Below are 12,804 nucleotides of genomic sequence, written 5' to 3'. Positions count from 1 at the left end.
CTGGTAACTACTTGGTTGGATAGTCAGCCAGCCTATGCCATGATGCCAGCAACAAGCAGTTTTTTTTTTTGTTTTTTTTTGGGGGGGGGGGGGGCGCCACAAGGTTAGCTCGCACAGGGCGCCTGAAGACCTAAGGCCGGCCCTGTCCAGGAGCATGCACAATCACACAGCCCCTGGGACCAGAGCAGGAAGCGGCACTGTGCACACAGTGCTCATTCAGTGTTCTGTACAGGGCAATGGGGAAAGCAGTGATGGTGAAAAACTATCTCTGCCTCCTTTTAGAGATATATGCTGACCGCTCAGATGTATATAGTTAATGGGACATTGGCAAAGGGTTAAAAGGGCTATCGGGGGTAATTACAATTCCAGGGGCAGGCAGCACTGTGTTAAAAGTAAAACAACAATTAAAATAATAAAAAAAAAACTACTCTAAGAATTGCAGGTTAATAAAAATTTGCAAGGACCCTGATAAGGCCCCATTCACACAACCGTATTCTTGGTCTGCATCTGATCTGTATTTGTTGCGGATTGGATGCGGACCCATTAATTTCAATGGGTCTGCAAAAAATGCGAATAGCACACCGTGTGCTTTTTCGCATCCGTGTGCATGTCCTGTAGCTCCCCAAAAAAGGATACAACATGGCCTATTTTTGTCTGTTTTGGGGACAAGGATAGGCATTGTTACAATGGATCTGCAAAAAAAAAAAACATACTGTTGTGTGAATGCCCCCTAAGGCCTCCTGCACATGAACATGTGCGCCCTGTGGTCGTGCGTGGCCGCAATGCACAAACACCGTCCGTGGGGCAGCGGATCGCAGACCCATTCACTTTAATGGGTCCGCGATCCAACCGTTCCGTAAAAAGATAGGACATGTTCTATATTTTTGCAGCACGGAAGTACAGGACGAAACGTCACGGAAGCACTTCATAGTGCTCCCCTAGGGTTCCGTTCCATGCTTCCGTCCCGCATCATTCCGCATCTCCGGATTTGCGGACCCATTGAAGTGAATGGGTCCGCATCCGTGATGCGGAATGCCCACGGAATGGCACCCGTGTATTGCAGATTCGCAAATGTGGTCCGCAATACGGCAACAGGGCGCACACGTTCGTGTGCAAGAGGCTTAACCCAGAGTCATCCTGATTTCAGATGATACATTGTTTCGTTGATGCTTTGGCTCTATGCACTTTATTGCAATTGTACCCTGTATGATTCTGGGTAATGTTCCCTTTGGCGTTTATTTTGCTTTATTGACTCCATCATTTTACCTTTTTATTTATTTGCTTTTATTATATATATTAGTATGAACTGGTTTATGTTGCTCTATTGATTATTGCCGTTTGTAAGCTCATAGCCTACAATATCTTTAATATACCTGTGTATGTTGTTTCCCCATGTAGTCAGCAAATGGGCAAAATCACCAGCATTTACCTATATTTTTCTCTGTATAGATGATCCAGAAATCTGCCTCAGCTGTTTTCAAGGTTATTTTCTGTAAGTCATTTGTAAGATTTTTAGATGTTGTATTGTGAATACATAGTAGAAGCATATAGGATGTTATAAAAAAAACCCACATATGTATCAAAGGTACAGCAAATGTGATAAAAAAAATGGTCCTACTGCGATCACATACTGTATTGATGGGATATTCTTGGAATATTCCATCAATCATTGAGCATGGAGATTTCCCGTTATAGCTTTATATCATAATAAAAAGGCAATTCAAAATATTTTGTCAGATGTATCTTTGATTCATACATTTATTTTAATCTGTTTTGGGACTTTCAAAGAACAGGTGCTTTACAGTAAGATGCAAAGGGTAGTGATAGGAAAACCAACAGAGTTTAGATTAGGAATAGATATGTCTCATTGAAAATGGAGGAATTCTCAGTTAAACCAGGCACAATGCCTTGTAGGACCAGCTCAGTTGAATCTAATGATATCTTACACTTAATGATCTGTTGTTTCATCCTGGAAAAAAAGTACTTTTCATTCATATGCAAATGAGCAGTTAAGTGCACCAAAGGTGGGTGTTCTCCTCCTGCTTCCTGGCCCTGTCAATCATGGGGGTCTGGACGAGTAAGCAGGAGCAGAAATGGTGCACCGAGTGGCTTGGGCCCACCCTCGATGCACTTAACTGCTTATTTGCATATCAATAAAAAATACTCCTTCTCCATAAAGAAGCAACAGATGGGTTATGAAAGGTATCATTACATTCACCTGAGCTGGACCTACAAGGCATTGTGCCTTGTTTAGCAGTCAATTTCCTGATTTCCAAACTCCAAAATTCTATAAAAATATTTGACTACCATTGCATGTAAGGCCTCATGCACACGGCTGTGCCATTTTTTGCGGTCCGCAAACCGTGGATCTGCAAAAAACAGAAGCCGCCCGTGTTGCCTCCCGCAATTTGCGGAACGGAACGGGCGCCGGCAATATAAATGCCTATTCTTGTCCGCAAAGCGCGGACAAAAATAGGACATGTTATATTTTTTTAACGGGGCCGTGGAACGGAGCCACGGATGCGGATTCAAACAACGTTCGTGTGCATGAGGCCTAAGACTCTGCTCACATTGTATTTGAGCCCTATGTTTGCAGTATCAGCTAGAAAAGCTTTAAGCGTATACTTAAAATGTATCCACAGAGCTCCATTCATCTAAGGGCACCCATACACATTCGATAGCTGAAAGTTGAACGATCATTTGGCCGGCAGCAAGACATCTCTTCTCACTCCCTCCCAGCTGCTCCACACATGCACACTTTCAGCTCAGCTAAACATGTCTGTGTATGCTATGGGGAGAGTGGAGAAAGCCAATGCCAGACTCTTCTGGCAGCTGCTTATCTCCCAGAAGAACCAAAGGATCAGGCGAAAATATTCAGTTCCTTCAGTCAGAGCTCCCCATACATATTAGGCTGTGTTCACATCACATCCATCAGAAAAACTGAAAAAAAAATATAAAAGGAATCCTTTATTTTGAGCATCCTTTATGCTCAGTTATGCTCATTTTGCATCTGTTTTAGTCATTTCTGTCTGAGATCCGTTATTTTAGACAGAAAACAAAGTACTTTGTGGAGGACTTTTTTTCTCTGTCTAAAATAACCAATCTCAGATAGAAATGGCTAAAACAAATGCAAAATGAGCATAACTGATCAAAACGGATGCTCAAAATAAAGGATCCATATATTTTTTTTTGTCTTCTGAAGGATAAAAAAAAAAAAAGGGAAACAAAATGGTGACGTGAACCTACCCTTAGAATGTCGCTTGAACCCTCCATTCTCTGCGCGTTCGGGCAGCAAAAAAGTAATTTGCATGGCCAGTTTAAAAGGGTTTATTTTGGGACTGGAGGGCCTGGAAGGTTGAATCTGTTTGATTTTTGTATTTATTTTCAGTATTTTTGTCTGTATATTTTGTACTGTAAAATGAATGAAGGCATTTCCATGTGGAGGGAGGGTGTTAACCATTGTGAACATAATTTTGTTTCCTGTAAAATGGGGGGACGGGGGGGGGGGGGGCTTGAAAACAGGAACACAGGTTTTATTTTATGCACACTTTCATCTTAACATATGGGCTCATGCACACGAGCGTATTTTCTTTCTGTGTCTGTTCCGTTTTTTTTCTTTGCTGACCGTATGCGGAAACATTCATTTCAATGGGTCCACACAAAAAAAACGGGTTACTCTGTGTGAATTCCGTTTCCGTATGTCCGTTCCGCAAAGACATAGAACATGTACTATTATTGTCCCCATTATGGGTAGGGATAGTACTGTTCTATTAGTGGCCAGCTGTTCCGTTCCGCAAAATACAGAATGCACACGGACATCATCCGTACTTTTTGCGGATACGTTTTTTGAGGACCGCAAAATACATACGTTCCTGTGCATGAGCCCTATAACTGTAAAAACATATCATGTAATCGATGTCTTGTTGCTCAGCAATATATTTGCAATCAGTGCCTTGTTAGCACAGGGTGGGGACACTTACTGCTTACCTCAGCATAATGCATCAGTCTTTGTAACACGTATAGATGTTTAGTTCCTTTACCACTGCTTCTGATTTTAGGTACCATCTACAATGCCGAAAACACTGCCCCCCGAAAACATATGAGGACAATGGCAGGAAAATGTGTCTTGCTTGTCCATCAGGGTGCACTGAATGCCTCAATGAAACGCGTTGCTCTTCCTGCCAAAGTGGATATTATTTGCATGGTAAGAAGAGAGCTGTAAACGCTTATCAGCCACTTGTCTACATACCTGTCTCTTGCTCTTATTTGTGCAGTGGTGAATGGTTCAACACATTGAGATAAAAGGACAATACACACCCCTCTTATAATTCTCCTAACAAGAAGAATGTTCTTTACAAGAATCTATAACATTTCATAGGAAATCTGTTTCTGGTTTACATTTCCAGTTTATTTTCTGTCAATAGAATCAAGTTTGTAAAAATATTTTATTTCAACAGCCCAGAATTTAGATTTATTTGAAAGAAACTAATTTTAAAAGGTTCCCTGATGGTCTCCAGTTTCTGGTCCTGGCTTGGCACACAGAAATGCCTGCTTGTAAGGTGGCGGAGACCTACCTTAAAAGAGCCATCCTGTAAAGATTCTGTTATGCTGGCATCCCAAGCCTGCCACTGGCCTGCTCCTCTTTGCAGGCATAAGCGTTGCACTACTCACCCAGCCAGCCTTCTTGCCATCTCAGTGGTCCAGTCTCACTTGTCCTCCTGCTCCAGCTGCAGCAGTCCCCGCCACTGGTGTCCAAAGTTTCTACTGCAGGCTGTCCCTGGGTACTTAAGGTACCTTCCCCAAGGGGAGGGTGCCTGAGCTTTAGGTTTCCTAATTTGCTAGTTACCAGTGAAGGTGTGCTATGCTGAACATATGCCCATGTACTGTACCACCAGGCTTTAGGCCTAATGAACTGCTGCCTACTGTCACGGCTGGCGGTGGGGGAAACACCCAGCCGTGCGGTACCCGTAGATGTTTGGTCGCCGCAAGGTCAGGACCACAGGATCAGGGAGCAGGTCACCTCCTAAAGTCTCCCTGATCTGACCCTAACCCCTAACCTGCATGGGCCGACCTTTAAGGTAGGAGGACCCATGCGCAGGAACCTCGGGTCCCTACTATCCCTCCGCAGGTCCCTAGGCTAGGAGCTGGATAGACTACCTGTTCCTCCAGAACACGGAGGAACAGGAGCCTAGAAAGGCCAAGCTGGTAATAAGGGGAATCCAATACAACTTATGGCAGTGGCAGGTATGTGGAACTACAACCTCACCTACCTGCCACAAACACACAGCCCGGAACCCATGCAAAAGTGCTGTCTGTCTCCAACAACAGAAAAGACAACAGCACACACCATACATCACACGGGGAACCAGGGAACCATAAGGTGCAACAAACCAGCAACCACATACACATAAACATAACATCAGACAAGGTAACAAAGGTTTTATGACCAGAAGGATGGTCCCCACCAGGCAGATGGAGGAGACAGGAGGCTGCTCCAGCCAGCATGGCTGAGAGCAACCTACTGAACCCAGCCAGGGACTGAGGCTTTATAGGCCAAGTGGCCACACCCAACGGTCAGACCCACCCAGTGACTCACACACACTGGGAAGGGAGTTAACCCTTCCTACACCACAGAAGAGAAGGGAAAACACCAACTAAAAGGGAAATAGCACACACACTCACTCACCTGTTACCGCTGGCAACGGCATGCGTGGCAGCCGTGTCCTGAAGAACAACCAGCAGGCCGAGACCCTGCCACCACATGCACACAACACCAGACGTTGCCGCGGACCACCGCAGGTGAAGGGAGGTGTCCAAGTGCATACAACCAACACAATCTCGTGCACAACAAACACACAAAGGGAGTGCACATAAAACACGTTGCCAAGGGCAACCGCACGCATGCGTGTTATCCACGGCAACCGCACCTGAGGCAAACCACTAAGTGCCCCCACAACACCAAAACCGCGGGTAACTGCATGCGGCTCCCAAGGAGTCACGACCAAGACCCAGGGTCGTGACACCTACGAGGAAGCTTGGCCGAGGCCTGAGGCTAAATTCTCATCTCGCCTCATGGCTGATGTGTCCCTGTGTGTGAACATAGATGCAATGATGATTATGCATAGCAATAACAATAATACAAATTATGCTTAATTACAGACTCTAAATGTGCTCTTAAATGCCCAGATGGCATGTTTCAAGATACTATGAAGTGGCAATGTGACACCTGTCACAAATCTTGCCTGACCTGTCATGGGCCCTCTCCCCGAGACTGTGACTCTTGCCCAGATGGGAAGGAACCAACATTTGGAATGTGTAATCTTGTGACTTGCATGGATGAACAATATTTTAATGGTATGTAAACAAAATTATAATCTGACACCACAACAAGTTTAAACTTACTTATCACTTAATCTTCTCCCCTTGATTTCCAATTACTTGTGTTGTTAGAAATTATTGCTAGATCTTCAACCATTGTGGAAAATGTAAGTAATGGTGGAATGGATTAGCTTATTATTCAAAAAGCTGAGCACAGGATCAGAAAGGGAATTAACCCTTGCAGCACTGCAGGGAAACATTTCTTTAAAGGCTTGTTCACACGACTGTGTACTGCCCGTGCTGTGGACCACAAATTGCGGCACCGACCGTGGGGCAGCCACATGCAGATCGCGGACCCATTCACTTGAATGGGTCCTCGATCCGTCCGTTCCACAAAAAGATAGAGCAAGGTCTATCTTTTTGTGGTGCAGAGACACAGAACGGAACCCACGAAAGCACTCCGTAGTGCTTCTGTAGGGTTCCGTTCCGCACCCCATCTCCGGATTTGTGGTCCACATACGTGATGCGGAATGCACACGGCCGGTGCCCCGTGTATTGCGGATCTGCCGTATGCGGGCTGCAATACGGCAACGGCCGTGTGAATGATCCCTAATACACACACAGAAAGACACCTTGGATCCAAGCTGTAGTGTGGGACACAGGTGTCTTGTGGCCGGGAACAGGCTAGGTGAGCGATGTGCTGCCTGTACCTACCCCGCATATTAGGATGTTGATGGGCACAGAGCACCACTATGACACTTACTAATATAGCCTTTGTTAATATACTGCACCATTTTCTATAATTCATAAGCCATTCTGTATTATTGGCTATATTTATTATTATTATTATTGGCTATTATTATATACAAGTCTTCATGGATGTCTTGTCCATAAAATGGCTGCTGATGAAGGTTCATGTGACCAGATATATTACTCAGCCTCCTCCATTCAAAGCTACTGCACCTGCACTTGCTCAGCGGGGCGTTTAGTGCAGGTGCAGTGTATTTGAATGGAGGATGCTGAGTGATGTGTCATGACCCTCAGTGACCATCTTATGGACAGGACCTCTATGTGGAGAGCACAGATGATTTGCCTAGCAGGGGAAATGGCTTATGAAATAAAGCAAATGGCACAGATTATCATCAAAGGCTATACTGTATTACTAAGTGCCATATAGTCATCTTACATACACATTGGTCAAAAATTGGCCAACCTCTCATTTCAGTTTAACACTGATGAATAGGCCCCAGTGTCCATAGTTTGCACCAATATAGACATTAGTTTTGCTAGTTGTGGTAGTACATAGTACATATACTGCACCGTTGAAAGTATCTTTATACAAGTATAGATCATAGGGGCAGACACCAACAACAAAAAAGTCCCCTGTGCAAGAAGAGTATATGATGTCCGTATATGGTGTCCATGATTTCCAACTTGTAATGTAATGTTACTTATAAAATATTCACCACTTAGGTAACCTGACTGAAACTATTTGTGGTGTCACAGCAGCATACATAAGTAATCGGTGCTGTGTTCACAGCAAGGCATATGAGGGCATGTGCCTAGGGTGCCAGGAATTGGTGGTGGTGGGGGGTGCACTTTACAGAGAAAAACAATAATTTATGTTGATTCAGCTTACCGTACTTTGTTTATTGAAGCTAAAAGTCAAGAAATATAAGCCCACACTGCTTACCTACAGCTAATGTTACAGTAATCTATTCAGGAATGCAATGTAAAGAGTTAAATTTAATGACTTGGCGCTGCAATTTACAAAAGTAAGTGATAAAGAGACCGTCAGATGAGGAGAAAGATGAAACCATTATATAACCCATATGTACAATGCCAACTAGCAGGGAGGATTTGTCAGCCTGTCAGACCCTTCCATGATCCACACACTGACACCAGAGCAGTAATGCTCCTCAGCAGAGATGATCAGATCATTTCGAAACACATTTCACAAAAATTCCACCTATTCTTTTCAGACAAATTGTGTAAAAACCGTGCCTAGCACCATTTTACTGTGAGTATTGCCAGGAAAAACCATGAGGAAGGAAGAAGATGGAGGGTCACATAAATCTGTGAGGAAGTGGAGGGAAGGGATTGCCCTGATTGGCTTAGAGGTTGACAGACAGCCTGGATCAGCCAATCAGGGGTAAAATTCTGGAAAATCCTTTGCTTAGAAACCATTCTGTGTTTAGCTTCTGACCTCCATGCGAGCACTGAGAGGAAGTAGTACTCGCATGGAGCGCCTCCTCTTCTCTAAATAGCTGATCGGTGTAGGTGCCAGCTGTCGGACCCATGCCAGTCGGATATTGATGACTATCCTGAGGATAAAACCCTAGGACCACCCCTTTAATTGCAACCCACTAGTGGTGCCACAGTATCCTACTTCGTTGAAACATCTATGATGTCTCAACCGTTACTTTACTAAAATGCAGTTAGAATATCAAAGACACTTACCTATATAAAAAAACAGATATGTGATGTGAAATCAGCTTTTCTGATGCAGTCACATTTTTGAAGTCACAGCAGTTACCCAATGGATACATGATTGTGATGTCACTGCAGCTTACCTAATGGAAAACCCCTTGTCATGTCACCGCAGCGTACTGCACCTGACAGAAACACCTTTGTGATATCACAGCAGCTTACTTGAGGGACACACAGATGTGATGTCACAGCAGCTATCCTGACAGAAACCCACTTATGACCTTACAACATACCTGAATGAAACTAACTGGAGTCATCAAAGAAACGTATGAACTGGAGAATTATGATGTCACAGCAGCTTATGTGACAGAAATAAATTTATGATGAAACCTGGGTCAGAGCATCTCCAAATTTGAAGGCCTTGTGGGGTTTTCCCCATATGCACTATATGGTACCTTCATCAAAACAACTGAAAAAAAGAGACAGGGTCATAGCCACCCAAAGCTTATTGATTTGGACCAAACCCTAGCAGAAGAGCTGCTGTACCATAAATTTGGTGAACGAGTTAATGCAGGGGTTGTGATGGAAATGTGTCATTGTACACAGTGCCTCAGACCGGTCAAAGTGCCTATGCCACCCATACTACCTTACAAAGCACACAAGCATCAGAGGTAGACCATGTAACAATGGAAGAAGGTAGCCTGGTCTGATAAATCCCGGGGAAAAGATGGCACAAGGAAACACTATCGAAGGAAGACAAGCCGGCAGAGCCAGTGTGATGCTCTAGGCAATGTTATACTTCAAAATCTTTTGTCCTAACATTCATTTAAATGGTAGTTCAATATGCATCTGCTACTTACAGATTATTGCAAACCAAATACACCAAAGTATTTCCTAATACGAAACTGCAAAAATTGTTCAGTAATGGTTGGCTTACCATGACGAAGAGTTCAAGGTGTTGGCCTGAACTCGTTTTTCCAGGACATAGGTGGGATGTGTTGGAAAAACAAGTCCATGAAGGCCAATTGATGAAGCCCCCAGCTCGTAAGTTACAGGACTTAAAGGATCTACTGCCTGTATCTTGATACCAGGTACCAAAGGACACCTTCAGAAGTGTTGTGGTGTACATGGCTCAATGGGTTAAAGCTGTTCTAGAGGCACAAGGGTGACTTGCACAGTGTTAGGGTGCATTCACACGACTGTATCAGTTTTGTGGTCTGCAAATTGCGGATCCGCAAAACACGGATACCGGTCATGTGCGATCTGCATTTTTCAGATCAGCTTGTCCTGCCCTTTGTTAGAAATGCCTATTCTTATCCAGAAAATGAACAAGAATAGAACATATTCAATTTTTTTTTCAGGGCCGTGGAATGTAAATATTGACGTGGACAGCACGCGGTGTGCTGACCGCGTCTTTGTGGCCCCATTGAAATAAATGTGTCCGCAACCAATCTGCAAAAATGCAGATCAGATGTGAACCAATAATGCGGAAATTTGAATGCCACCTTAGGTGGTTTGAATGGTATGGCTGCTCATTGTAAGGTTGTACCTCTCACTAGACAAAACAGAAGGAAGGAGAAGAAAGAGCTCCAAGACTACCAGTGAGGGCGAGAAGCATGACAGACGCAAGATCATGATTATTCCATATGTAGCTGGGGTGTCTGAGAAACTCAAAAGGATTTTTAATAAACATCACATCCCTGTCTGCTTTAAACCCAGCAACACACTGAGGCAACAATTGGTTCACCCTAAAGACCAACGCCTAAACACAAGATGGACAACATTGTGTACGCAGTCCAGTGCAATGAGGAATGCTCAGAGCTGTATATCTGCGAAACAAAACAACAACTACATCAGCGTATGGCTCAGCATAGAAGAGCCAAAACCTCTGGTCAAGATTCAGCCGTGTACTTACATCTAAAAGGAACAGGTCACACCTTTGAAGACAGTCAAGTACGTTTTTTGGATAAGGAGGCCGATTGGTACAAACGAGGTGTGAAGGAGGCCATCTACGTAAAAATGGAGAAGCCAAGCTTGAATACAGGCGGGGGGGGGGGGGGGGGTTAGACATCTATTTTCTGCCACATACAATGCTGTCTTGACACCTTTTTCTGGGAAATCTTTATCACCTACTGAGTCCAATTCGGATAATGGTTTCAACACCTTTGACCCCATGCTGGGTATAATGACCTCTGACCCCATGCTGGGTATAATTACCAGATGTGGATTCAGTTACATATTTATTCCCAGAATTCTTGTACAGTCACTCAGAATTGAGAAAGCTCGTTGGAAGAACGAGTGAAAAGTTTTCAAGAAATCTACAGTACGTCCAGTTGCCTTGATTTATTCTTTACAGATATCTCTCACTAGACAGTTTAGAGAAGCATTTGAGTGAGTGCAATAATTAATCAAGTGAATGTGTGAAAGGCCCATAGTCCAAGTCAACCAGATAAGGTGGTGAGACCCTTTCAGACCAGATGTGTACACTCTGCTGATGGGATTTCAGGGTAACCAAATGGATTTTGATATTCCTTCAGCTGTTCTGTTTACTTTTGGATTGATATGGTCCATTGAATATAACATATTCTATAGAGCATTATGCCATCTATAAAATCTATACAGAATATTAGGTTGATCCAGTATAAAATATTCAGATTGGATGGTTATTTAAACCAACCAGTTTAACTGATACTTGAATATGCAGCTTGGGTTTAGGACATTCTGATTTCATTCTGTCTAGCATCTCTCACCTCTTGACATATTAGATAGACTTGCTTAGTCATTGTTATACAAACAACGATACAGAATAGAGTGCTGAGGCAAGATAGCCAACTGTAATATGATTAATCCCATGCTATAGTCCAGATGCTGGTAATTTGGGAAATGCTGAACTAGTCAATGTTCAAAGCTCTTAGCAATTCCCGGGAGTGCTAGATAAGCGATATTAACTGTTCCACACTAAATTGCATCCCACATCATAACTTCCCTCATTCAGAAGGCAAACATATTGACGGTTATACTGTAAAATGTAATAATATTTTGCGTTAAAACAGTTCAGCGAATATCTTTGTGGACTTTAACACCTTTTCACAGTAGGGTATACATTAATCATTGTGATCGTAAATTAAAAGGGAGTCGGTCATCAGAAGCAGCCCTAATAAACCAAGGGCAGAGACAAATAGGCTTGGCTAACCTGAAAGCAAACGCTGTCCTATTGTAAATCGATCGTCCGTTGTTCTAAAATAACACTTTTAATGATCATGCAAACTTGTAGTTCAGTGCACCAAGGGCATTGCCCTCGGTACAAGAAAGGTCCATTGACTCTCCACTTCTACGGTCATCCAGCCCCTTCCTATGAATGTTGATTAACAGGGCAAAGCTGTTACACTTCTTACACAACACATGTGTAAGAAGGACCAGGCAAGGAATGGTCTGTCCTGAGCATAGACAATTGCTTTAAGTTTACAACAAACCATATAATATTCTTGATATTCCTTATACAGTGGTAATGTCCTTTAGCAGAGCTAAGGCTAGGGTTCAGGCACATGGGCTTATTTGGTCTCTGTACAACATTTGAGTTGTATAGCTCCTTAAATGGTTTCTGTCACCTGAAAAATGGGTGTTAAGCTGGCTGACATTAGCGATGTGCTAATGTCAGCTGAACATAACTATATATTTAGCGCTGCTCTCCTCCCGCCGGCCGTGTCTGCAGTGTAAATAACTTACCTCATCCACTTGATCGCGCAGCCGGCATCATCTTCTTTCTTCTTCTTTCAGGACCTGCAAAAGGACCTTTGATGACGTAATCGCGCTCACCACGTGGTGAGCGTGGTAACGTCAGTGCAGGTCCTGCTGAATGAAGATAGAAGGATTACGTCATCAAAGGTCCTTTTGCAGGTCCTGAAAGATGAAGAAAGAAGACAATGCTGGCTGCGCGATCAGGTGGATGAGGTGAGTTCATTTATTTTTATTTTTAACCTATCATGTCACATTATACTTAGCATTCTGTATTAAGAATGCTAATTTTTTCCCTTCTAACAATGTTATTAGGGAAAA

At 43.4% G+C, this 12,804-nt stretch overlaps 1 protein-coding gene across 1 annotated transcript in view; it reads left to right on the top strand.

Annotated features, from left to right (window-relative positions):
• Positions 1–12,804, top strand: part of LOC122929675 (proprotein convertase subtilisin/kexin type 5-like) — a 141,375-nt gene that overhangs the window by 34,091 nt on the left and 94,480 nt on the right. The window contains exons 4-6 of the mRNA XM_044283313.1: positions 1,450–1,492; positions 4,059–4,204; positions 6,160–6,354. Coding sequence (XP_044139248.1) covers positions 1,450–1,492; positions 4,059–4,204; positions 6,160–6,354 — 384 coding nt within the window. The remainder of the gene's footprint in view (positions 1–1,449; positions 1,493–4,058; positions 4,205–6,159; positions 6,355–12,804) is intronic.

The sequence above is a fragment of the Bufo gargarizans genome, chromosome 2 (genome assembly GCF_014858855.1).
Source record: "Bufo gargarizans isolate SCDJY-AF-19 chromosome 2, ASM1485885v1, whole genome shotgun sequence".
Taxonomy (NCBI): Eukaryota; Metazoa; Chordata; class Amphibia; order Anura; family Bufonidae; genus Bufo; species Bufo gargarizans.
This window is presented reverse-complemented; position numbering and strand designations above follow the sequence as displayed.